Here is a 23,996-nt window from a genome sequence, read left to right as displayed (position 1 = left end):
CGGGCCAGCTGCAGCCCAGCAGGTGCCCAGAGTGACAGGAGCCTGTCGAATAGCCTCAGTCACACTGCCCTCCCCGGCCAGACAGAGGGGAGCGGGAGGAGCACAAGGACCCACCTGCTTCCCTCCAGAGTCCTCTCTGCTCACCATGCGGGGATGAGATGTCGCACCCACCTAGGTGTCTGGGCCTGTGCTGTGATACCTGTCCCTTGGCAGGCCTCGGTTTCCTGTCTGTCAACCTGCGTTTTTCACCCCTGCCCAGGCAAGAGCCAGGCAGACAGGAGAGGAGCATGAGGACAGCACTCAGGAGGCACCGGAGCTGCCGACCTGCACAGGCTGTGCAGGACATGCCCCCTGGCCGGAGGGCCAGCCCTGGCTCATTCCATGGCCATCGCAGGTGAGCAGTCACCGGGGGAGCAGCTTCTGTCTCCCACATGCCTAGGCAAGGGTCACTCAGACCCTGACCCCGGAAGCGAGGAAGGAGAAAGGGGTGAGGAGGAGAGCTGGGGCCCCTCTTCTCTGGCTCCCTCCTCCTCCAAATCTCTGACTGTAGCATAGGAACAAGGGCTGGAGCTCCCAGGGGGTTTCCTAAATGCCTCGGCCACAGTTTGTGTGTGTGTGTCTCTCTCTCACACACACACACATACACACATGCATGCACTTTTTTGTTTTAATTTTAGGACAGTTTCAGGTGTCCTGAAGAGTTGCAAAGATAGAACCGCATGCACCCCGCAGCTTGTGCCCCATGTGCTGCCGTGTCACATGATACAGCACGTCAGCTCCAACCCGTGAACCAGCATTGAGGTCTTATCACACACGTCCAAACGTGACATGTAGTCATCCTCAGGCTCCTCCCGCTGTGACCATTTCTTAGCCTTACCTTGTTCGATGGCCTTGACAGTGTCAGGAGTACTGGGTAGTGCTGTGTTGGACACCCGCATCTGGGCTTTGTCTGAGGATTTCCCCTTGGTCGGAGGGGGCAGTGGTTATGAGGGGAAGACGGCACAGGGAGGGGGACGTCCTGTCACAGCATGTCAAGGGCGCTGAGGGCGCAGGCCTGGGTCACCGTAGGGTGTCTGGACCTCAAGTCACTCTTTGTTGTCCTCTTTGCTCTGTACTGTTCTGGGACATCGGGAGGCTCAGCCCACAGCCTCCCTCTGCCCTGAAGGGCCACGTATCTGCATAAACCATTTGGAATTCTGCTGCAAGGGGGTCTGTTCTGCATAGTGTATTTATTTATTCAATTGTTTATTTACATGAGAATGCACTCATGGATATTTATTTTTATACTCTGAGTTATAATCCCATACGATGTTATTTATTTTGTTTCAGCTCATTTTGTTCCTGCTTTGGACAGCAGGGACTCTTCTGGTCAGCTCCTGTGTCCCTTTGACATAGCCTCATCGTTATGTTTACTTTTGATTTTTTCGGCGCGTCTTTACTTTTTACTGGACGATGGTGTTAGGAACCGAGATGGGGGTGCTGTGTGTGCATTGCTACCGGGAGGTGTTCGTTATTTCTCGTCTTTCTCAGCAGACAGAGCAGGAAAATGATGCGGACATCCTACCCTGTACATGCTCCCACATCTACAGATGCTTCTGAATGAAGCTCAGCACAGTTCATGCTGACGTCTGCGACTCCACAACCACGGGGTCGTTCCAGCCTCTCCCCTGAGTGTTGTGTCTGCAACTCCTGCCCCAGCAGACACCAACCCAATCTCCACCCATCTCCACCAGCAGGCCCAGCTCGATAAGGAGTCACAAGACCTGAACCAAGGTCTCTGATAAAATAGCAGTGGTGGAGATGCAGCCAAAACCAGCTCGGGCCAAGATGGCGCTGCAGAATGACCAGGGGTTACCCTCACTGCTCAGTAGACCCCGCTTAGGACGTGCTACCTGCCACTGTCCAGTCCCAGGTCAGTTCTCAAAAACCAAAGCCATGGCAACTCCAGGAAGTGAACATATGGTTTAAAAAGAGGAGAAGCATCAGTAATCTTGTGAATAATCTTCCCTCCACTTCACATAAGGGGGTATAAAATAAAGCCCAGAGCTTCACAAAGTGCTCCTCTCCATGCTCTGACGCAGCACCTCTCTTTTCTTTACTCGCCACAGTAAAGTTGCCTTTGCCTTACTCTCGTATGCTCACTCTTGAATCCTTTCCTGTATAAAGCCAAACACCCACTTGACCTTCAGGCTGGATCCCACTCAGGGACTACTTTCCTGCGTCAAGGCAGGCTCGACCGCTGGAATCCAGCCTGCCTGTCTGCACAGCACGGTGCACACTCGGCTCCTCTCCCTGTGTGTTTACAGACTCTGCTCGCGTCCACGGCTCCCGGGACGGCACCTTCCCCATCCCCATGAGGTCACCTCACACGTGTGTCGTCTCAGTCTGCACCTCCTCCTGGGATCCCCCAAAATCGTACGTAACTTTTTGACATGCACACAAAAAGGTCCACGCTTTGTGCTGCTGAGTGCTGTGGGTTTTCACGAGGCCACAGTGACTAGCACCCCCATCCTGGCCTGTGGCCCCCCTGTCCCACCTGCCCCACCCTCTCCCCTTGTCCACAGAGTGGCCTCCCATGAACATCATGTAATGGCCTTGCACAGTGCAGCCTTTTCCTTTCTGAAGCTTCCTCCCCTTAGAGTCCTCTGGCTTCCTGTGGCTTGACAGCATGTGCCTTCAGATTGCTGAGCACTGCCCCTGACCTTCCGTCCTCCTACAGAGAATGCTGGGCACTTCTACCTGGGGCAGCTGTGAGTGACTTGCTGTAAGTATTCACACACGGGTTTTGGGGTGGACGTAAGTTTTCAAATCAGTGGGGTTCAAACCTTGGAGAGTGATTGCCAGATGATATTTAGCTCTGAAAACAATTGCTGCATGCCTACCGGATGGGTGCAGCCCTGGCCCACTGTCAGGGGTGACAGAAAGGCTAGAGGAAGCCTCCCACCTGGCCCCGCCTCTGGCAGCTCTCACTTCCCAGCCCTCAAACGGTGTCCATAGAGTCTGTCTCTGCAAAGCTGACACACCTCAGCCCCACTGTACCCCTCAGCCCAGCCTGGGCTGTCTCAGGGGACCAACATGCGCCACACTGCCTGCTCCCCAGCCTCTACCACACCCAAGCTCAGGCTGCAGAGATCTGCCCACACATCCACGCTCCACTGGCCGTGGATCCTCTAACACGGGCCCTGGGCCAGTTGTCCGGAGTGCCCTACACACCTCCTCTCCAGCCACATTTCCTACCTGGGCAACAAGCTAAGCTCCTCCTGTGAGATCATTACCTTCAGCTCTTTGGTGAGATTTCAGCCAGGTGTGACCTCCTGAGCTGTTACTACACACAACGCTCACTGTGATTCTTGCCCTACCAGAGAGACTGAGGCCAGCAGGAGAGTTTATGCCCACGGTCTCCAGCATGGCCTGGGCCCCAGGCCTGGCTTCCTGATACCATGTTGAGTGGGGTTACTACTGGACCCACAACAGGTAAACTCATTATCATGTTGAGTGGGGTTTCCAGAGGATCCGACACCAGGTGGACTGATTATCATGTTGAGTGGGGTTTCCAGAGGATCCCACACCAGGTGAACTGATTATCATGTTGAGTGGGGTTTCCAGTGGATCCCACACCAGGTGGACTGATTATCATGTTGAGTGGGGTTTCCAGAGGATCCCACACCAGGTGAACGGATTATCATGTTGAGTGGGGTTTCCAGAGGATCCCACACCAGGTGAACTGATTATCATGTTGAGTGGGGTTTCCAGAGGATCCCACACCAGGTGAAATGATTATCATGTTGAGTGGGGTTTCCAGAGGATCCCACACCAGGTGAACTGATTATCATGTTGAGTGGGGTTCCCAGAGGATCCCACACCAGGTGAACTGATTATCATGTCGAGTGGGGTTTCCAAAGGATCCCACACCAGGTGAACTGATTATCATGTCGAGTGGGGTTTCCAGAGGATCCCACACCAGGTGGACTGATTATCATGTCGAGTGGGGTTACCGGAGGATCCCACACCAGGTGAACTGATTATCATGTTGAGTGGGGTTTCCAAAGGATCCCACACCAGGTGGACTGAATATCATGTTGAGTGGGGATTCCAGTGGAGCCCACACCAGGTGGACTGATTATCATGTTGAGTGGGGTTTCCAGAGGATCCCACAACAGGTAAACTCATTATAATGTTGAGTGGGGTTTCCAGAGGATCCCACACCAGGTGGACTGATTATCATGTTGAGTGGGGTTTCCAGAGGATCCCACACCAGGTGGACTGATTATCATGTTGAGTGGGGTTACCACTGGATCCCACACCAGGTGAACTGATTATCATGTTGAGTGGGGTTACCACTGGATCCCACATCAGGTGAACTGATTATCATGTTTAGTGGGGTTTCCAGAGGGTCCCACACAAGGTGAACTGATTATCATGTTGAGTGGGGTTTCCAGAGGATCCCACACCAGGTGGACTGATTATCATGTTGAGTGGGGTTTCCAGAGGATCCCTCACCAGGTGAACTGATTATCATGTTGAGTGGGGTTTCCTGAGGATCCCACACCAGGTGAACTGATTATCATGTTGAGTGGGGTTTCCAAGGATCCCACACCAGGTGAACTGATTATCACATTGAGTGGGGTCACCACTGGATCCCACACCAGGTGAACTGATTATCATGTTGAGGGGGGTTTCCAGAGGATCCCACACCAGGTGAACTGATTATCATGTTGAGTGGGGTTTCCAGAGGATCCCACACCAGGTGGACTGATTATCATGTTGAGTGGGGTTTCCAGTGGATCCCACACCAGGTGAACTGATTATCATGTTGAGTGGGGTTTCCAGTGGATCCCACACCAGGTGAACTGATTATCATGTTGAGTGCGGTTTCCAGAGGATCCCACACCAGGTGAACTGATTATCATGTTGAGTGTGGGTTCCAGAGAATCCCACACCAGGTGAACTGATTATCATGTTGAGTGGGGTTTCCAGTGGATCCCACACCAGATGAACTGATTATCATGTTGAGTAGGGTTTCCAGTGGATCCTACACCAGGTGAACTGATTATCATGTTGAGTGGGGTTTCCAGAGGATGCCACACCAGGTGGACTGATTATCATGTTGAGTGGGGTTTCCAGAGGTTCCCACACCAGGTGGACTCATTATCATGTTGACTGGGGTTTCCAGAGGTTTCCACACCAGGTGGACTGATTATCACGTTCAGTGGGGTTTCCAGAGGATCCCACACCAGGTGGACTGCTTATCATGTTGAGTGGGGTCTCCAGTGGATCCCACACCAGGTGAACTGATTATCATGTTGAGTGGGGTTTCCAGAGGATCCCACACCAGGTGGACTGATTATCATGTTGAGTGGGGATTCCAGAGGATCCCACACCAGGTGAACTGATTATCATGTTGAGTGGGGTTACCACTGGATCCCACACCAGGTGAACTGATTATTATGTTGAGTGGGGTTTCCAGAGGATCCCACACCAGGTGGACTGATTATCATGTTGAGTGGAGTTTCCAGTGGATCCCACACCAGGTGGACTGATTATCATGTTGAGTGGCGTTTCCAGAGGATCCCACACCAGGTGAACTGATTACCATGTTGAGTGGGTTTACCACTGGATCCCACACCAGGTGAACTGATTATCATGTTGAGTGGGGTTTCCAGAGGATCCCACACCAGGTGGACTGATTATCATGTTGAGTGGGGATTCCAGAGGATCCCACACCAGGTGAACTGATTATCATGTTGAGTGGGGTTACCACTGGATCCCACACCAGGTGAACTGATTATTATGTTGAGTGGGGTTTCCAGAGGATCCCACACCAGGTGAACTGATTATCATGTTGAGTGGGGTTTCCAGAGGATCCCACACCAGGTGAACTGATTATCATGTTGAGTGTGGTTTCCAGAGGATCCCACACCAGGTGGACTGATTATCATGTTGAGTGGGGTTACCACTGGATCCCACACCAGGTGAACTGATTATCATGTTGAGTGGGGTTTCCAGAGGGTCCCACACAAGGTGAACTGATTATCATGTTGAGTGGGGTTTCCAGAGGATCCCACACCAGGTGGACTGATTATCATGTTGAGTGGGGTTTCCAGAGGATCCCTCACCAGGTGAACTGATTATCATGTTGAGTGGGGTTTCCTGAGGATCCCACACCAGGTGAACTGATTATCATGTTGAGTGGGGTTTCCAAGGATCCCACACCAGGTGAACTGATTATCACATTGAGTGGGGTCACCACTGGATCCCACACCAGGTGAACTGATTATCATGTTGAGGGGGGTTTCCAGAGGATCCCACACCAGGTGAACTGATTATCATGTTGAGTGGGGTTTCCAGAGGATCCCACACCAGGTGAACTGATTATCATGTTGAGTGGGGTTTCCAGTGGATCCCACACCAGGTGAACTGATTATCATGTTGAGTGCGGTTTCCAGAGGATCCCACACCAGGTGAACTGATTATCATGTTGAGTGTGGGTTCCAGAGAATCCCACACCAGGTGAACTGATTATCATGTTGAGTGGGGTTTCCAGTGGATCCCACACCAGATGAACTGATTATCATGTTGAGTAGGGTTTCCAGTGGATCCTACACCAGGTGAACTGATTATCATGTTGAGTGGGGTTTCCAGAGGATGCCACACCAGGTGGACTGATTATCATGTTGAGTGGGGTTTCCAGAGGTTCCCACACCAGGTGGACTCATTATCATGTTGACTGGGGTTTCCAGAGGTTTCCACACCAGGTGGACTGATTATCACGTTCAGTGGGGTTTCCAGAGGATCCCACACCAGGTGGACTGCTTATCATGTTGAGTGGGGTCTCCAGTGGATCCCACACCAGGTGAACTGATTATCATGTTGAGTGGGGTTTCCAGAGGATCCCACACCAGGTGGACTGATTATCATGTTGAGTGGGGATTCCAGAGGATCCCACACCAGGTGAACTGATTATCATGTTGAGTGGGGTTACCACTGGATCCCACACCAGGTGAACTAATTATCATGTTCAGTGGGGTTACCACTGGATCCCACACCAGGTGAACTGATTATCATATTGAGTGGGGTTACCACCGGATCCCACGCCAGGTAAACTGATTATCATGTTAAGTGGGGTTACCATTGGCCCCACACCATGTGAACTGATTATCGTGTTGAGTGGGGTTACCACTGGGCCCCACACCAGGTGAATGATTATCATGTTGAGTGGGGTTAACACTGGACTCCAACCAGATGAATTGATTATCATATTGAGGGGGGTGACCACTGTGACCCCACTAGATGAACTCATTATCATGTTCAGTGGGGTTACCACTGGGCCCCAACCAGATGAACTGATTATCATGTTGAGTGGGGTTACCACTGGGCCCCACGAGATGAACTGATTATCATGTTGAGTGGTGTTACCACTGGGCCCACACCAGATGAACTGATTATCATGTTGAGTGGGGTTACCACTGGGCCCCACGGATGAACTAATTACCATGTTGAGTGAGGTTACCACTGGGCCCCCACCAGATGAACTGGGCTAGGTGTTGGCAGCTCCCGGCTCAAGGACATTGGGAGCATGGAGGCCCTGGTGCAGGCAGCTGCCCAGAGAACGAAGCACCCTCTTCCTCATAGGCTCTGGAACTGTGTCTTACACTCAGCAGATGCTTCTCAAAGCACATCCTGGGCCCGCTGTGCAGTTCCATCCCTTGGGGTGCCTGAAAGCTCTGGATTCAGACCCAGATGCCCAGGATTTCAGCCTGTTGTGACTTCCTGACCTCAGGGAAGGAGGAGAAGATTAGAGGCCTTTGGGGCAGATCCTCAGCCTGGTGCTATCAAGTAAATGAATGGAAGGATGGATGAATGGAGGAAGAGAAAGATGGATGGATGAATGGAGGGAAAGATGGATGGATGAATGGATGGGAGGGAGAAAGGAGGAGAGAAGAACTATGGATGAGGGACGTGTAGAAGGATGGAAGGAAGGCCGTACGGAGGGGAGGGGGAAGGGAGGGCAGGTGAAGGAACGGTTGAATGGACAGAGGGATGAATGAATGAATGGAGTAAGGAACCACTTAGCCCCCTGCCCATGCTTTCCAAATGCCCCCACTTGACCTCCAGAGCAGCTCTGATCTGCCTCTGGACCTTGAGGGCCCCACTGTTCACCTTCAAGGGCATCATCCTGCCTGATCTTCCCAGCCCCTTCCCCAGTGGGCAAGATCAGTGATGCCACCTCCTGGACCCCACAGCCTTGGCCTTCTCCAGAAGGGGATCCCCAAGCTGAATCTCCAAGGGTTCCAGCCCCCAGCCCTTGCATAAGGAGCAAACGTCTGAGTTTGCCCATGCCCCTGCACTGGGGTCTCCTCACACCAGGACGCGAGAGCGACAGCTGGGGAACACCTTCCAGATGACCAAGCCTTTGTTCCAATAGCCCTGGGAAGTGGGATTCTGTCCTTGGGGTAAAGATAGGGAAACTGAGGTCCAGAGAAAGCAGGAGCCCCCACCCTGCTCTCACTTTGCCCACCCCAGGCTGAGCTCACCCTGCACACAGTAGGGTTGTGCCCAGCTCTGCACACAGCTGACTCCTGGTGGCTGGGGAGAACCCGAGTGCTGCTGCAGGTGATTCGCACAAGGGGTTGATGAGCCCCTGCAGGAGCCAGGTCCCACTGAGGGGCCTGAAGAACCAGCTCATTCCCATGCCTCCAGCAGGGAGCAGTGTTGTCCAGCATCTGAGAGGGACTCCATAGCCTTGGGGCATCTGTTCCTGGGACCTAGTGTACCCTGACAGCTTTGGACCTCTGAGCATGTCATAGCCAAGGGAGTCAGGCCAATGTGGGCACACTCCCTCGTTCTGGGGCTGTGAACTGCAGTGGGGGGTGGACCTGGGGCTGCAGTCCCTGCCCAGCTTCTTTAGGGTTCTCTGGGCGTCTGTGCAGAAAATTCTAGACTAAATGATCTATCTACTCCAACACTCTGAGTCCAGGAGATCACCAGCAGCCAAGAATCCTGTTCTGGCCCTTCCTGCCCAAGGGCCCCAAGACCTCCCTGACCACCTCTGCTCACTCTGGGGTGCTGCTGTCATCAGGCACAGCAATGGCCCTGCTTCTCTGTCCCAAGTGTCCACTGCCTGCACCAGGGCCTCACTGGGGGGCTCTCTCCATTCTCTCTGGGATGCCCCACTTCCCACATGTGGCCTTTCTTCCAACATGCTGCTTGCTGACAGAAGGACAGCCCTGCCCTGGCCCTCCACTCCCGGGGCCAAGCACAGAGCCTGAACAGTGGGTGATCAGAAACACCCATCCAAGTCCCTCAGCCTCCCCGCCACCAGAGACTTGAGACCCCTGCCCCCACCCTCACTTCTCAAATTACATCCCCCAAGCCCACACTGGTTGGGTGCTGGCTGGCCTGTCACTGCCTGATTGAGCTGGTGATGAACTTATCTAGCCCAGCATCTCTGGTCCAGAGGGACCGCCCTGTGCAGGGGTCACCATGGCAACCAGAGGCAGCAGGGAGGCCCAGGCCAGGCTGCCTGGTGAGGCAGGCAAGCTTCTTGGGGCTTCGGCTCTGCCTGTGAGGGTGGGAGTTGCTGCTCATGGTGCTAATGTCCCTGGGGGGCCAGTCCCTTCACCCCATGCTCACCCAAGAAAGTCCCATATTAGAGCCCTTCCCCACTGCCCACAGGGTCATTAAAAGCCAGCACCAGGTCTGTCCTGCAACTACACACCCAAGTGTTCGTCTCCACACCCCATCTGCAGCCTCTCTGCACCTTCTCTGGCTCACCCGAAGGACACACATCAAGGGAGGCTGTGCCCAACATATGGGGCAGAAGACAACTAGGGACAAGACCTATGTCCACCATGGCTGTCTCACACAGCAGTGCCCAGGGATGCAAGGATGTGCTCTCAGGACTCAGGGCCCCTCACAAGGAGGCAGCACCTGAGGCTGACCCCCCTGAAGGAAGGGACCCACAAGGCTCACAGATGGGAGATTTTATTATAGGCCCAACACGGTCAGGTGCTAAGGCAGAAGATAGGTGGGCACCTTCTGAAGCTACCATTGCACCCAGGCCCTGTGGGTGAAGCTGCAGGGCACATAGCCCAACCAGGTCCCTGGGAGCCATGGCAAGGGCTGGCGGTGTCACCTACGCAGATGACAAATTGCATCCCTCTTTCTAGAGTCCCACGGGAACTCACTCTTTAGCCATAGCTGGGAGCCCAGGGAGTGGCCCAGACATTCACGGTGCAGCCGCCCCTCAACACACACCAGCAAGTGGGAGATTGTAAAATGTAGGGTCCTGGCTGCAAACGTGTGTGCATGTGTAAGAGCATTCGCACATGTGTGCAAGTGTGATGTGTTAGGGTACATGTGAGCACGTTCGTGCAAACGTGTGTGTGCTCTCAGGGGATGACATGAGGAGGGCCTGCCCTTCAGGCTGCTGGCCTTAAGTTTCATCCCAGGAGCTGCCCTTGCACTGGGCCCTGGCCACACTGCCCTCTGTCCCACACCACAGGCAGGCCCTGGGCCCATCTTCAGAGCATATGGTGCTTCCCCAGGAAGGTACCTGGCTGGATGAAGGAGCCTAAGAGGGTTTGGGGCAGCACCTCCAAGTGCAGGCCAGAGGCAGCCCACCTCTAGACAGCACGTAGACAGATGGTGTGACCACAGGAAATGGTACAGATGGTGCCAGCAACCTATTAATCAGGCAGTCAGGTGGAATCGTTTACTCTCTGACCCTCTGGGTGCACCTACTGCCCACTCGGGCCAGTATGGACACAGAGCCTGGGTGGGGGCAGGGCAGGCAGCAACACATGGGCTTTGCAAGCACCCAGGAATGCTGAGGGAGGCTCACTCCAGAGGCCTCGGGTGAACTCCAGCCCCCAAGGCCACCTGGGGGAGCTTCAGGGACAGACATGGAACCTGTGGAGTGTGGTCCAAGATGGGCACAGGAACCCCAAGTCTGAGGTCTCCCTGCACTGGGGCCAGCCAGAAGGCTGGGGGTGTAGAGTGACCACAGGCCCTCCCTCTCCAAACAAGAAAACCCCCACACAGAACAAACGAGAACTAAATGGCGATGTATTTTTAAACGCTCGTATTTTGTTTCTCCTCTCACGTTTTTCTCACTGTTTCTTTTCCACAATTCCAACACCATTGTTCGCCAAACCCTGGCATCTGTGCCGTGATGTTGCAGAGAACAATTATGCAGGGAAGCAATTTCACAAACAGTCGCAGGAAGGCCGGCCGGTAATGGGGACGGAACAGAGCGAGGTTTTAACATTACTCGAAAGGGGAAGGAAACCCTTGATAGCCTCAGGCCCACCCTCCTGCCCCAAAGGAAGAACTACCCACGGGGGCAGCGTTTTCACACAAAGCCTCGACTCCCCGCGAGAACCTCTCCTCACAGTCCCCACGTCCCTGCGTCTCGCTGAGGAAGCTTCGCCTCCATCTCTAGAAGCAGAAACAAACACGCCCCAGCCCTCCCCCCACCATACCCAAGTATACATGAAGGATAAAATTACATTTGTACAAAAATAGATTTTTTTTAACCTTTCCCGATGCTTTAGACATTTTCTCTTCTCTTTACTCTTTGTGGATCTGTCGTCCTCTCTAAAGTATTAGCTACGCGTCCCCGCTAAGGCCTTTGCTAGGTGGGAGCGGTGGGAGCTGTCTGCTCCAAAGCATCTTAAAATAGATGCACCTCCTTGCCTTGAGATATTCATCTGAACCTGATTTCACCAAAGGAGGGGTCCTTATGCACTTGCTTACATGAAGCAAATTTATAGGAAAACAAGGGAAAAGTCTTGATTAAAAATAAACACAAAACATTGGTAACCACTTCGCACCTCCTGAGTGCGACAGTGTGCGGCTCTCTCCACACGCGGCTCTGTACAGCACATACACGTTTACACGACACACCTGTGTGGGATGGGCACTAGGTCACACGTGCCCCAATTCCATGATGGGGATAACATCAGCTGATGACCCACTGGCCACATGTTCCGGCAGGACCCCACAGGGCACCCTGCAGGGAGGGAGCCCGGAGGTCACCTCTACCACTTTGCCACCAAGCCACCAACCTGGAATCCTTGGGGAACGCTGTGACTTGGAAAACCAGGGATGTGGGGCAATGCTGCCCCGGAGACCGCATGCTTCCAGGGTGAGGAGGGTGGTAGCTGACACAAGCCCTCTGCAGGTGGAGCGTCCCTAGCAGGCCAGCTTCCCAGAGATGCCGGACTGGGTCAAGCAGGAGCCTGGCTTTGAAGTATCTTCACTCCTTGGCCACAGGAGCCCCACCTGGACCTCAAAGAAGGGAGGTGACCAGCCAAGGAATGTGCCCCAGGGGCCCAGGAAGTGGCAGCCACATCATCCGGTCAGGCTGAGGTGGGGACGGGCACGGTGGCTAATAAGCTGATGTTAGTGCTATCTTTAGAAAATTAAAGATTGTCCCACCAAAATAATAATAATAATAATTACCAAAAAAAAATCACCTTAATTGAACCAGATTGGTAATACTACTAAAGGTCTGGTTAAATAAAAACTCTACCTCTCTACTGGTAATGTGCCATTTCCCCACGTCACCTCTAAGGACAGCACTGTATGTGCTATAACGATGACAAGACCCTTGAGTGGGCGGGAAGCTCACAGACAGCTGACCAGACTGTGGGGTGGTGGGTAAGGCTGCGTGCACCAGAGGGTCCGGGGCTCTGGTTTAGGGGTGGTGGCCTGGGGGCCTCAGTGCTTTACAGACAAACAGCCAGGGCTGGGAATGACAAAGTTCCCCCAAAAGGATCTGACCCTTGCAACAGAGGGCTCTGTCCTCCTGGACTTTCTCCTCTGGAGCCACCCACATTCCCTTTTGGGCCCCATGGACTGTGAGGGCCCTGGCAGGGGCCTAGGTGAATGAAGGTGTGTTGGCTGCAGAAGGCACCATGCGTTGAGTGTGGACCGTCTCTGGCCTTCCCACAGAGGACTCCAGGCTGCCTGTGTCCTGTCACCATCACACAAAGGCTGCTGAGACTTTCTGGTAGAGTCTGTGGGGAGGGCCAGCTGGCCAGAGCCCTGGCACAGGTATGAGGCTTGCCTGCGCATCACCTCTGCCTCAGGCAGATGAGACAGAGGATGGCTCCTGAAAGCCACAACGTTGAAAGGCAGGGGTGGAGAGAAGATGTTTCTAGAATCTCTGACAGCTTCTGCCCAGGTGCCTCAGCTCAGCTCTGGCTGGGTAATACAGGAAGCAAAGAATGGACACTTCCTTCCCCTTCCCCCACCCTGAGTTTCCCCCTGGGAACCTCCCTCTCCCACCTGCCATCTCTCCACTGAGGAAACCCCTGCCAAGGGCACTCCCACTTCTCTGCTCCAGATGAGGCAAGAGAGTTTAGAAAAAGACAGCCCACTCCCTCTGCTCCAGGACTGCTGCTGGGAAGACAAGACCCCCCCCCACCTCAAAGCCCCTCCACCCCACCGCCCCTCCCTCATTCAGGCACCTGCTACTGGCAAAGGTCCATGGGCCTAAGACGTGAGCATGAGAAGTACTCAAGCCAAAGGGAGGCCTTCCAGTGCAAAAGAGGCTAGTTCAACCTGAGAGCGCCCCTGCACCATGAAAGCCCCACGCAGAGCGTGCAGCACGGGTGCTGGGCTGGAAGGGGCTCAACCAGGGAGGCCCCAGCCCGCCACCCTCAACCAGAGCATGAGATGAGCTTCCCAAATAAGGCTCTGGGTGAACAACACTGTCCACAGAGAACACTGGGCCGGGGGTCCCGAAAGGGCCTGTAGCCCCGGGCCCAAGGACACAGGACCCAGTGGTTCTCAAATTCCGAGAGTCTTCTAGACATAACCAGCCAGCTGGAGAGGGGGCCCGAGCAGGGATCCACACGGCATCTCCCCCACCTGCATGGTTCAAACGTCCACTAGTCCATTCCTGCTGCCTCCTCGGAGGGAAGCCAACCCACAGCCTCCACCCTCCCACCCCTGCAGGGCTTCCGGATGGCATGTCACAGAGCCCATGTGCTTCCAACAAGGTGACTGAGGCCATCACACCTGACCCTGCCCAAGACAGGGCCAGCTCTCCAGGAACCAAGGACTAGGCTTGGCCCACCTCGCAGACCAAGAGAGGAGACTGGGGGCAGGGGAGACACCGGGCACCCAGGTCTGATCATCCCAGGTTGAACATGGAGGGAGAATCTGAAACCAGAACAAGGCAGAGAAGACCAAGGTGGGCGCATGGGTGATCTGGTCCCTATAGCTGTCAGGTGGGCCCAAAGCTCAGCACAGAGGTCAGATCATGTTCTCATTGGCTCGAGGGCGAAATCGAGAGTCATCTTTGGAAAAAGAGGCTCCTCCCCTTCACTCTGAGCAAAGGGAGGCCTATTGGCCCCAAGAGTCCCCTCTCCTCTTCCCAGGGTGGAGGGTGCTTCTGCAATGAAACAGCAGCCTGCCCCCACCTGTCCCCACCTCCTGACCCTAGGGGCTGTCCTGGGCTGGCAGGCACCAGTATCAGAGTGAACAGAGATGGGTCACTCCCAACAGGAGGGCTGCACGGGGAGTTTGAAGACCAGCAACGATAACAGCGACCGAAGCTAAGCCTCCCTGCCCAGCACCTGCAGCCCCGGGCCAGGCCTGAGGAGCCCCAGGGTAGTGGCAGGCCTTACACCAGTTCTTGACACTCTTGGCTGCTGCCCCAGGAAGGCCACTGCACTGAGCCAAAGACAAGTTGTAATAGAATGAGGAGGGTGACAGCGTTATCTCAGTCAGAGCAGTGACAGGCTGCACCCACAGGTCCACGCAGGCCAGGCAGAGAAGGGTAGGGACAGGGCTCAGGCTGAGAAGAGCAGCTGGTGTCCAGGCAGGGTGGCCAGACCAGGTGGGTGGGAGAGGGGCCAGCGGGCCTAAGTCATTTGGTGTGGGGCTTCCAGCATCTCCATGAGGAAGGTGTCAATGGGTGTGTCCCCGATGAGCTTGAAGAAGAAGAGATGTTCCAGGCACTTGAGCCCAATGGAGCGCAGAGCAGGCAAACGGAGCAGGAGCTTGGCAAACCTGCCGGAGAGCAGAAGAAAGAACCAGGTGAGGTTGGGCCAGGCGGGGCTGGGCCAGGTGAGGGTTGATCCAGGTGGATGCTAGGCCTGGTGAGAGTTGGGTCAGGTGGGGGCCAAGGTGAGCGTTGGGACAGGTAAGAAGTGTATGGGGGAGGGGGGTGGCCATTCAGCCAGTCCTGGGCTGGGGATTGACGTGTAAGAGCAAGCCCTTCCCCACAGCACCTCAAGAAGGCTGTGCCCCCCAGATCAGGGCCACTAGTCCCAGAGAAACAGCTCTGCTGGAGCTGGAGCCAGAGGCACAGGTTGGAGGGAGGGAGCTCCTCAGGGCCCTGCCTACTCCCAGGGAATTTTCTGGGTGGTGAATGATGGCGAGGGAAAGTAAAGAAGTCTGGAGGCTGGCAGGGGTGTACCGGGATTAGCTACACCAAGTCCACGGCAGCAGCTGCCACTACAGTGTGGTGTGGGGATAAGGCCAGGTGTCCCCTCTGTGATGTCCACATATGCCCCAGACCTCCCCCTGGGTGCTGCCCGGATCTCTCCACATGAGCCTTCCAGGGGCTACAGGACCCTGTTAATTATTAATGAAGTCTTTTATTTCAGGGGGAAGCCCTGTGGTTGGAGGCCTCACAGTCCTCCTTCTAAAGGCAAAAACGCAGCCCAGAGGCTGGAGCTGGGCCAGGGAACGAACTGTTTTTGCTGAGCTGGCGAGACAGGCCAGGGCGAGAAGCCAGGAAAAACAAGAAGCCTGCCACCCCACCGTCCTGTCCTCCGGGAAGTTTCACTTTAAACCAAACCAGATGACAGCAGAAGCAGGCAGTGTGGACACAGTTAACCATGTGTACACCCAGAGGCGGGAGGCTAAGTGTCCCTTATCTGCTCAGCCCCCACTCCCCACTCCCCTAAAACATGGTTTGCAAATCAGGAAGCCAAGGAATGGCCCTTTCAGGAAAAGGGGCAGATCTGGAAAGCTGACTTGGAATTTCACCATCCAGAAATGTTTCTCTCTTGGACACCTACTACGTGCCCAGCAGCATGAACTTGAAATGAGAAACAATCTCAGCCCTCGGTCCATGGTCATCTCTTCTGCACACGCTTGTGAAATACCTATTAGGTGCAAACATCCAGCAATCTAGCCTGCACACACTTATAAAGGACCTACTATGTGCAGATGTCCGGCCATCTATTCTCTGCATGCTCGTAACGCACCTGCTATGTGCCCATGTTACCAGTCTCCAGTGGTCCTGTGTGGGGGCAGTGGGAGCTGGAACACAGCCTTCACCTATGTACTTAACAAACACAGGCACCGCCATGTGCCTGGTGCCAGGCAGTCTTTGCAGTGGGACTAAGAGTATAGGGTATGTGTCCCATGATCCATGGGCATGGTGGGCTCCCCCACTACCTGCTCAGGGCCCAACACAAAGGGCCTTAAGTGGGTTATGACAAGAACTCCCAGGTCTATCTGAGGGCAGAGGCGGGGGTGCTCACCTGCCTGGCTGTTCAGGGTACTTGTGTTTGCAGTAGGCCTCCAAGGACGCATACACCTTCTCCCTCAGCGCCTCTACCTCAGCAGGGTTCGAGAGCCCCTTGGAGTCTGCCAAGAGAAGAGGACGCAGGTCAGACCCTTACACTAGCAGTCCAGGCCAGAAGTCTCATCAGAGCGGTCTCCGCCCCCTTCGCCCGCCCCACCCTGACAAAGCAGGTGGCATGTGCTCTGCTCTGTCACCTGCAGGCATATGATCTTGGACCAGTCACTTGACCTCTACAGACTCAGTTTCCCCATCAGTTGAGTATGAGGAATCTGCTCACCCTACACCCCAACACACTAACTGGATGAGACAGCTGATGCTTTTATATTTCCCTCCATCACAGAAGCGACCAATCTTCTCCCCAAAACACCCACCCCACACCCCAGAGGGCCACGCCCCAAAGCCCATCTTCAAAGCCCAGAACTCATCAAGTGCTCATTTCAGGCCCCAGGAGTCTGGGGTCAGGGCCAGTCCAGACGGAGATGCTTGGGACTGCAGCCACCAAAACCTCTAGGCACCTGTGGCCCAGTGGGCGTGAGCGGTAGCCTGGGGTCCCCAGCTCCTGGAAATGTGCCAGGCTTCCCCCTTCCCCACCAGCCTGCCACAGCAGTCAGGTCACATGGGACCTGATGGAGATTCCACCGGCTGGGCCGTGGCATGACTCAGCCTCCTGAGTTGGCAGGAATATGGCCTGGAAGCACAAACCTGGGTGACGAAACGTCCCTGGGAACAGGCTCTCCCCACAAGATGACGCTCATGGCCACCCCAGCCTGGTCCCTCAGAGCAGGGGCTAGCACAGGGCAAGGGCAGGCCTGGGAGCTCTGACAGGAGCTCCCGGCTCCTTGTCTCTGCCCAGGTAGCCCCCTACAGCAGCCCTACCCCTGCACACAGTGGGGAGCATTTCCACCAGGGACCCCTCAGGGGTGGGTTCCCACAGCCCTGAGAGAAAGACACAGGTAGATTTCTACAGCTCTGCCTGAGCCACCCTTGCACCCTTGGGGGCTGTCACACCTCCGCCAGCCTACGCCTGACCCCTTGGCCACTTTCTAGATTTTGCCTCCTCGAGGAAGCATCCTGTATACCCCGAACCTCACTGTGTCCCTGGATCACACGGCCATGACTGCTAGTGGGCATTTCCCCCTAAACTCCAAGCTGCATGAGGACAGCCCCGCCCTGGCTGCTCCCAGAGGCCTCGCACACCAGGCACTGAGTAAACACTTACTTGTGGGGAGATGAACTAACATCCCAGAGGCTTCTAAAACAGAGAAACCAGAGGCCACAGAAGTGCCTCACCAGAGGCCAGGAGGCCTGGCCTGTGCTCCCAGCCCACTCAATCCTCACCAATAGGGGTCTTGAACCTGAGGTTCAGAGGACAAGGCTGGCTACCTCCAGGACACCCAGTGGGCCTAATCCGTCACCAGCACTGGCCTGCAGAGTTCTGCCTGGGCTGCAAAGCTGCAGCACCAGAAACACAAGACATAGCAGCCCCCCTGGAAGCAAAGATTCTGGTGCATGACGGTGGCGCCTGAGACAGCAGAGCCCAGAAGGCTCTGCCCCTGAGGCCCTCACGGCAAACGCGGCCCTACTGCATCCAGGCTGTGTCACCCCAGCTGGCCCTTGCAGTTAGGAGAAGGCACGTGGCCATGCTCCCACTACGGGAGAAAGACACCAAGGCTCGTGGACAGTGGGAGTCAGCCTCACACGGCAGCCACCAGAGGCCTGGTCTGGGCACACAACGCAGTTAGGCCAGGCCATACCAGGGTTGAAGAGGACGATGGCACGCAGACAGCCCAGCTCCGTCTTGTCCATCTGCATGTCCCGCATCTTGGACACGAGCTCTGTCAGCACCCTGTGCAGGAAGAGGGCAGACACCAAGGCCCACGTCACACCATGCTCCAACCAGGCCCCACCCCAGGAACACCCAAAGGACTCTGGGAAGCCCAGGGGGCCTGGAGGACAGCAGATGGGCAAGACCAAGCCCCCGTGCCAGGCCTGTCCAGCTCCTCTCCTTTAAGGATCCACCTGTGAGATTTCATTCTGGAACCCTAAGACACCAAGGAGGGATCATGACAGCCAGCCAAGGTAAGCTGGGACTGGGATCCAACGCCTCGCGTGCCCAGTGGGACCGCCATCTCTTGTGCCCAGCTGAGAAGCAGACGCCAAGCCCAACCTCACAGCCTTCTCTTGCTGCCCTGGGACACTGTTCTTCCCAGGACATAGCCTCCCCTAGGCAGGAGCTGCTGTCACCAGGCATTGGTGGGGGAACAACCTTCACAGCCTCATAGGAGGCGGGACCCCTGCATGGTGCCCCTTGAGACATTCTCAACCTTGATGCTCCCAGCGGCTGAATTCTGAACACCACTGGTCTATCTGCAGCATGGGAGTGCAGCTCCCGATCTAGGATTCCTGGCCTGCCCCTCAGCCCCCCAGACCTCACAATCCTCTCGAGGAATAGAAGTGGTTGGTGAGGCTGGGGCCTGGGGAGAGGAAAGGGAGTGGCCCAGGTGAAGCTGGGCCTTTCTCTGTGGACCAAGGGGAGTCCCTGAGGTCTGCAGCCTGGGGAGGGCTATGATCGCTCCTGAGGAGAGGCTGGAGGGGAGGCGGCCAAGAGCGCAGGGACCCCATAGAGTGTATGTCCACCACCATCACCTCTCTGCCTGCTGGATGGAGAACTGTCAGCTAGGGACATGGCTGGAGCTGTTTCCCAAAGCCATGTCCCTTCTAGAGAAGCTTCTGTAGGCAATAACACTGTACCCTGCAGCCCCAAAAGCTCTCCTAGACAGTAGTTTGTTGAAGGCCCTGAGAAGTCCTGCAGCAAAGACCCTCGCACATACCCTCTGCCACGGTACGTGCCCACAAACCCTTTCATACCACGTACACGGCAGGGAACTCAAGTTTCAGGGCCATCCTCAGGACCTTAAGGCCTGTTCATTGGCTCTATCCAGACCACCCTATCAGGCCATGCACCTTACACATTTATTCCCCAGGGGACGCTAATGGGCGGCCTCAGCCTCCCACACCCTCCCACACTCTTAGGGCTCAGCCAGGCCCCTCCTGTCACCTCCCCCTCCCTCATTCCTCACCACTCTTCAACCTGCCCAGCCCCTCCCCAGCCCCCCAGAAACAAAGCAGCTATTGTCCACCTCGCCTGGTGGACACAAACAGGCCCAGTGTTTCAGGGGACCCTCTTAAATGGAAATAGACCCCCCTGCCCCGGGCTGTGGCCCTGCAAGTGTGTCCCCTGAGAAGTGGCCAAGGTGCAGCCAAGTCCCCACCAGGAGGAGTGAGAGCAGAGCCCAGACAGCCTGCTCAGGCATGGTGTGAGGGCACAGTCCCAGCGCCCAGAAGTCTGTGATGTGCTGGATAATCGATGTTTTCAGAAAACTGCACCCACAGCATAATCTACTTTTAACAAAAAGCATAGCTCTCCTTCCCACAGCTAAACGCACAGGATTATGAAGAGAAAGGAAAGAAAAGAAATGAGCCAAAATGTGGTCACGAATTATCCCCAGGTGCTAGACTCAATAAAGGTGTTTTCATCTTCTCTCTTGTACTGCTCTATCTTTCCCAGATCGGTAACCCTCAGGGCCTGAAGAGCGGCAGACGTGCAGATGAGCTGTGGTAGCCTGAGCCCTCCCAGGGCCCACCCCCACCTGTCGAAGATGGCGCCCACTCCCGCGCTGTGGGCGCTGTTCCTGTGGACGTGCAGCCCGGTGGCGAGCAGGATCCCATCCTTCACGGCTATGGACCGGTGGGAGAAGGAGGCAATGAGCAGCTCGTTCCAGCCTGGGGGAGGAGGCACATGGTCACTCAACCATCTCAAGGCCCCACCCTGCCCTTCACCCAATCCCTAGTCCAACCCTCAAAGGCAGCAAGTCACAGGCCCAGCCCTTTGGGCTCCATGGAACCTTGACCCCAGGAAGCGCTCCACTGAGAAGAGGCCATGAGCACCTGCGTGTGGGAATGCAGCCTCTTCTGTTCTCAGCACACACTGGCACAGTAAAGGCCCTGAGACATCCCACACAAAACGTTTCCCTGAGCTGTGTGTGCCATGAGCAGGTGAGAGCTGCTGAGGATTCCCCCCGAGGTGGCCACAGAACCACTGCACCAGTCTGGTCCCAGGAGCAAAGTCCCAGAGAGCAGTGTGAGCCCATGTAATGCCACAAAATGGTAAAGCGTAAGCTGAAACCAGGCATGCCAGAGCCACAGTGCGGCCTGACACTCTTAACTTAAGCGTCCAGAGGAGACAGACTAGAGCAGGCTTCAAAGGGGAAAGAAAAACAAAACAAAAAAGTGTACATGCACAGATTTTGTACTGACTCCTGTAAATCAGAAACATCAACTCATCTTCAATAACAACAATAATTTTCAATGCTCCCTGAATGCGTGGCAGAGCCCTGAGGCAGCAGCACACAGTCCCCCACTTCATCCCCACTGTGATCTGAGAAGTAGGTATCAGCCCTGCTGTACAGAGGGGAAACTGAGACACCAGTGTGCCACCACCTGCTCCCTCTGTCACTTCAACTCACCACGGCTTCCCCACAGGCAACAACCCTTCCAGATGCCCTTCTCAGAAACATGGTTCCTTGTACTCCTCATGAGAACCCTTCCCCATTTCACACTTTGGCGATCAGAGGGCCCCAGAAGGAGGCCACGAAGACCAGACCCCACTGCCGTGGGGTACATGACCTGCACCACAGGAGGGTCTGAAGGAGACCAGAGAGAAACCAAGGCTAGAAACCATCACGGAGACGCAGAACTGGTACCTCCCCAAGTCTCTGTGGGGACCCACGTATCCCCAACATGTCCCCATTCCCATTAGCAGGGAAATAAGGCAGGTGGGGTTCCATGGGTGGGTGAGCCTAAGGACTGCCACATATCACCTAGCTATCAAGCCACAGGCTCGAGTGACAGGCTGGCTGAGGGACAACGGCGTCCCCTTGGCTCCACCCAACTTTCTCTGACGGAGAGGTCCATGAAACATTTTAAGCATCACATCACCCCCCAAACGCCTTCAGTCTGACATTAGGTAACTGAGGCCCAGGGAGGGAAGGGTGTGGCCTGGAGCATCCCAGTGGCTGTGGGATGGTGGATTTTACACCCCAACAAGGAGAGCAAAAGCTCTTCTAGGGAGGGGCTTTCCTCTGCCCCCTCCCACCAGGCCTGGTGTGGACGGACTTCCTGGGGCCAATGGCAGGGGCCCAGGAGACAGAGGACGAGAGCTTTGCCAGGGACCCCAAACCCACTTGCCCTCCCTCACCTGTCCCAGCCTCTGGAGTCCCTCTGCAGTCTCCCCCTCATCCAACAGGCCTCAGGGGTTCCCCGAGTGGCCACCTTTCCTTCCACTGTCCCAAGAGACCCTAAGGCCTGGGCTGGGACTGGGGTAGGGCTCGCCTCTGAGACTCTGGCAGGGAACAGCACGGGCCTGGCACACAGCTGGTGCCAGGAGGCACAAGTGAGCCCGGGTAAAGCTCTCGCCACAGCACATGAGGCAGGCAGGGGCCTGTGGTGGGACAGGGAGGATACCCCCAGCACCCTCCGCAGGCCACTGTGTCCTAGCTCTCCCACCCCGTCCCTCCTCCTCGATATCCTCACTCAGCTGCTTCTCCTCGCGTGCTCTGTATACCTGTAAGGTACCCTGCTCCCCCAAAGAGAGGAGCCCACGTGGGGTGACCTCCAGGGTTCATGTTCTGTGACTGTCTGCACCCCGCGGGCCTCCTGGCATGGCAATGGCTCAGGCATGGTTCATCCTGAGGACAAGGACCTTGGGGACAAAGGAGGGGACACAGGGTCTCCCTGCAGGCTCCAAGCTCATGATAAACAAGGGCCAGTCCTGGGCTGCCACCTTGAATGCACCATTCTCAACCCAGCCAGACACCAACACCCATTCTCAGCCCGCCCAGAGCCCCCCACCTATTCCCAGCCCGGCCAGAGCCCACCACCCGTTCTCATGCTGTGCAGGGTCTGTGGCTGCGGCATCCGACTCAGCAATACAGAAAACCATAGGTGGACACTCCCCGGGGAGGCAGAGGTCCTGGGCCATGAGGCTGGGCTGACCTGCAGCTCTCACAACTGGGAGCCCCCAGTCTAGGAAATAATTCCTGATGTTGTGTGGCAGAAATGGCCCTCCCAGGTCTAGGGGGCACAGCAGGAGGGCCCTGTACATAGGGTGCCAGGGGGAGCACCAACTTCTCTGCCCCCTGGCCAGGGCTGGGTCTGAGCCCACCTGCATCGCTCCCACCACAGACCCTGAGACCCCAGCCCCTGGAGGAGCACACAGAGCCCTGCTAGCTGGTACCTGCCAGCCAGACTCAGCCCTCGGCTGCCCCAGGTGTGCTCCAGCTGCTGGCCTAGTATAGACTTCAGATGCCAGTCCTCCACAGCAGAGCCACCCAAGCCGGGGCATCCTGGGGACATGGAGAGACCATCTGTTGGTGGGGTAGAACCCTAAGACGGCACCCAAGAAACAATGCTGCTGGGCCGTGTGGGCAGGACACAGGAGGAAACTGAGGCACATGGTGACTCAGCCAAGGTCAGATGCTCACAGGCGTGGGGCTGGGACTCACACCCAGCAAGTCCAACTCCAGACCCAGGACCAGCCACCCCCCCACGTTGCCTCTAATGCCAGGGACACATCTGGGCAGGGACCACCCAGATCTGAGCTCCAGTGGGCAGGTGAGTGGGGCAGGAAGCAGCAAAGCCCTCCAGGAGGGACGCCCACCCTGGGATATTGTGGGACTGTTTCCCCATTATCTGAGAGCTTGGGAGCATTTGAGGAGTAAGGACTCTGCAGAGGGAAAGGCCACAAGCAACCCACGAAACGCCAGGGGCTCAACTGCCCACGCAATTCAGAGCACCAACTTCCAGGGATTTTTCCTGAGATCCCAAAGGAAAAGGGCCCTGGGATCAGCTGGGCTGTGCGCCGGTAAGGGAGGGGCCACTGTTCTCTTTGGGTCTTGCCAAAGACCACTGGAGTCAAATGGACTCTGAGGCCAACAAAGTCAGCGATTCAGAACTGAGGGAGCAGCAGGCAGGACCCCTGAAGGCCAAGGCGGAGTTGGCAGACGTGTCCCTTGGTGGGAGGAATACCCACCACATCCTGGCAGCCTGCTCCCCACAAGAGCCGAGGGCCACTACCCAGCCCACAGGGGCAAGAACTCGCCCAGAGGCAGACACAACCCAGATAAGGACTCTGAGCTGGGAGGCTGCTCGGGCCCATACAGGTGGCCCAAGATAATGACAGGGGTCCAGGAAGGTGGGAAATGCAAGACCCCCATACAGCATGGGCCCAAGCAGCGTCCAGAATAGTCCAGGCTTCAAAAAGGGAGTCTACCTCAGCTTGGCTGTCTGCTCCTCATTTTTCACTCAGAGTCTGCCTGATATCGGCCAAGGATCTCAGGCCAGGCTGAGGTGGAGGAGGTCACAGCTCAGCAGCTGGAAACTGAGA

General features: G+C 55.8%; 1 protein-coding gene across 2 annotated transcripts in view; it reads right to left on the bottom strand.

Moving 5' to 3' along the window:
• Positions 1-11,047: 11,047 nt before the first annotated feature.
• RXRA (retinoid X receptor alpha) overlaps positions 11,048-23,996 on the bottom strand; it is a 99,828-nt gene continuing 86,879 nt past the window's right edge. For both annotated transcript variants that reach the window (XM_053558692.1, XM_053558698.1), the window contains exons 7-10: positions 20,203-20,335; positions 18,307-18,398; positions 16,509-16,614; positions 11,048-15,024 (exon numbers count right to left, since the gene is read on the bottom strand). In XM_053558692.1, coding sequence (XP_053414667.1) covers positions 14,877-15,024; positions 16,509-16,614; positions 18,307-18,398; positions 20,203-20,335 — 479 coding nt within the window. In that variant the 3' untranslated portion in view covers positions 11,048-14,876. The remainder of the gene's footprint in view (positions 15,025-16,508; positions 16,615-18,306; positions 18,399-20,202; positions 20,336-23,996) is intronic.

Source organism: Nycticebus coucang, chromosome 2 (genome assembly GCF_027406575.1).
Source record: "Nycticebus coucang isolate mNycCou1 chromosome 2, mNycCou1.pri, whole genome shotgun sequence".
In the NCBI taxonomy this organism is placed as follows: Eukaryota; Metazoa; Chordata; class Mammalia; order Primates; family Lorisidae; genus Nycticebus; species Nycticebus coucang.
Note: the sequence above shows the minus strand (reverse complement) of the source record. Positions and strands in the feature narration are given on the sequence as shown.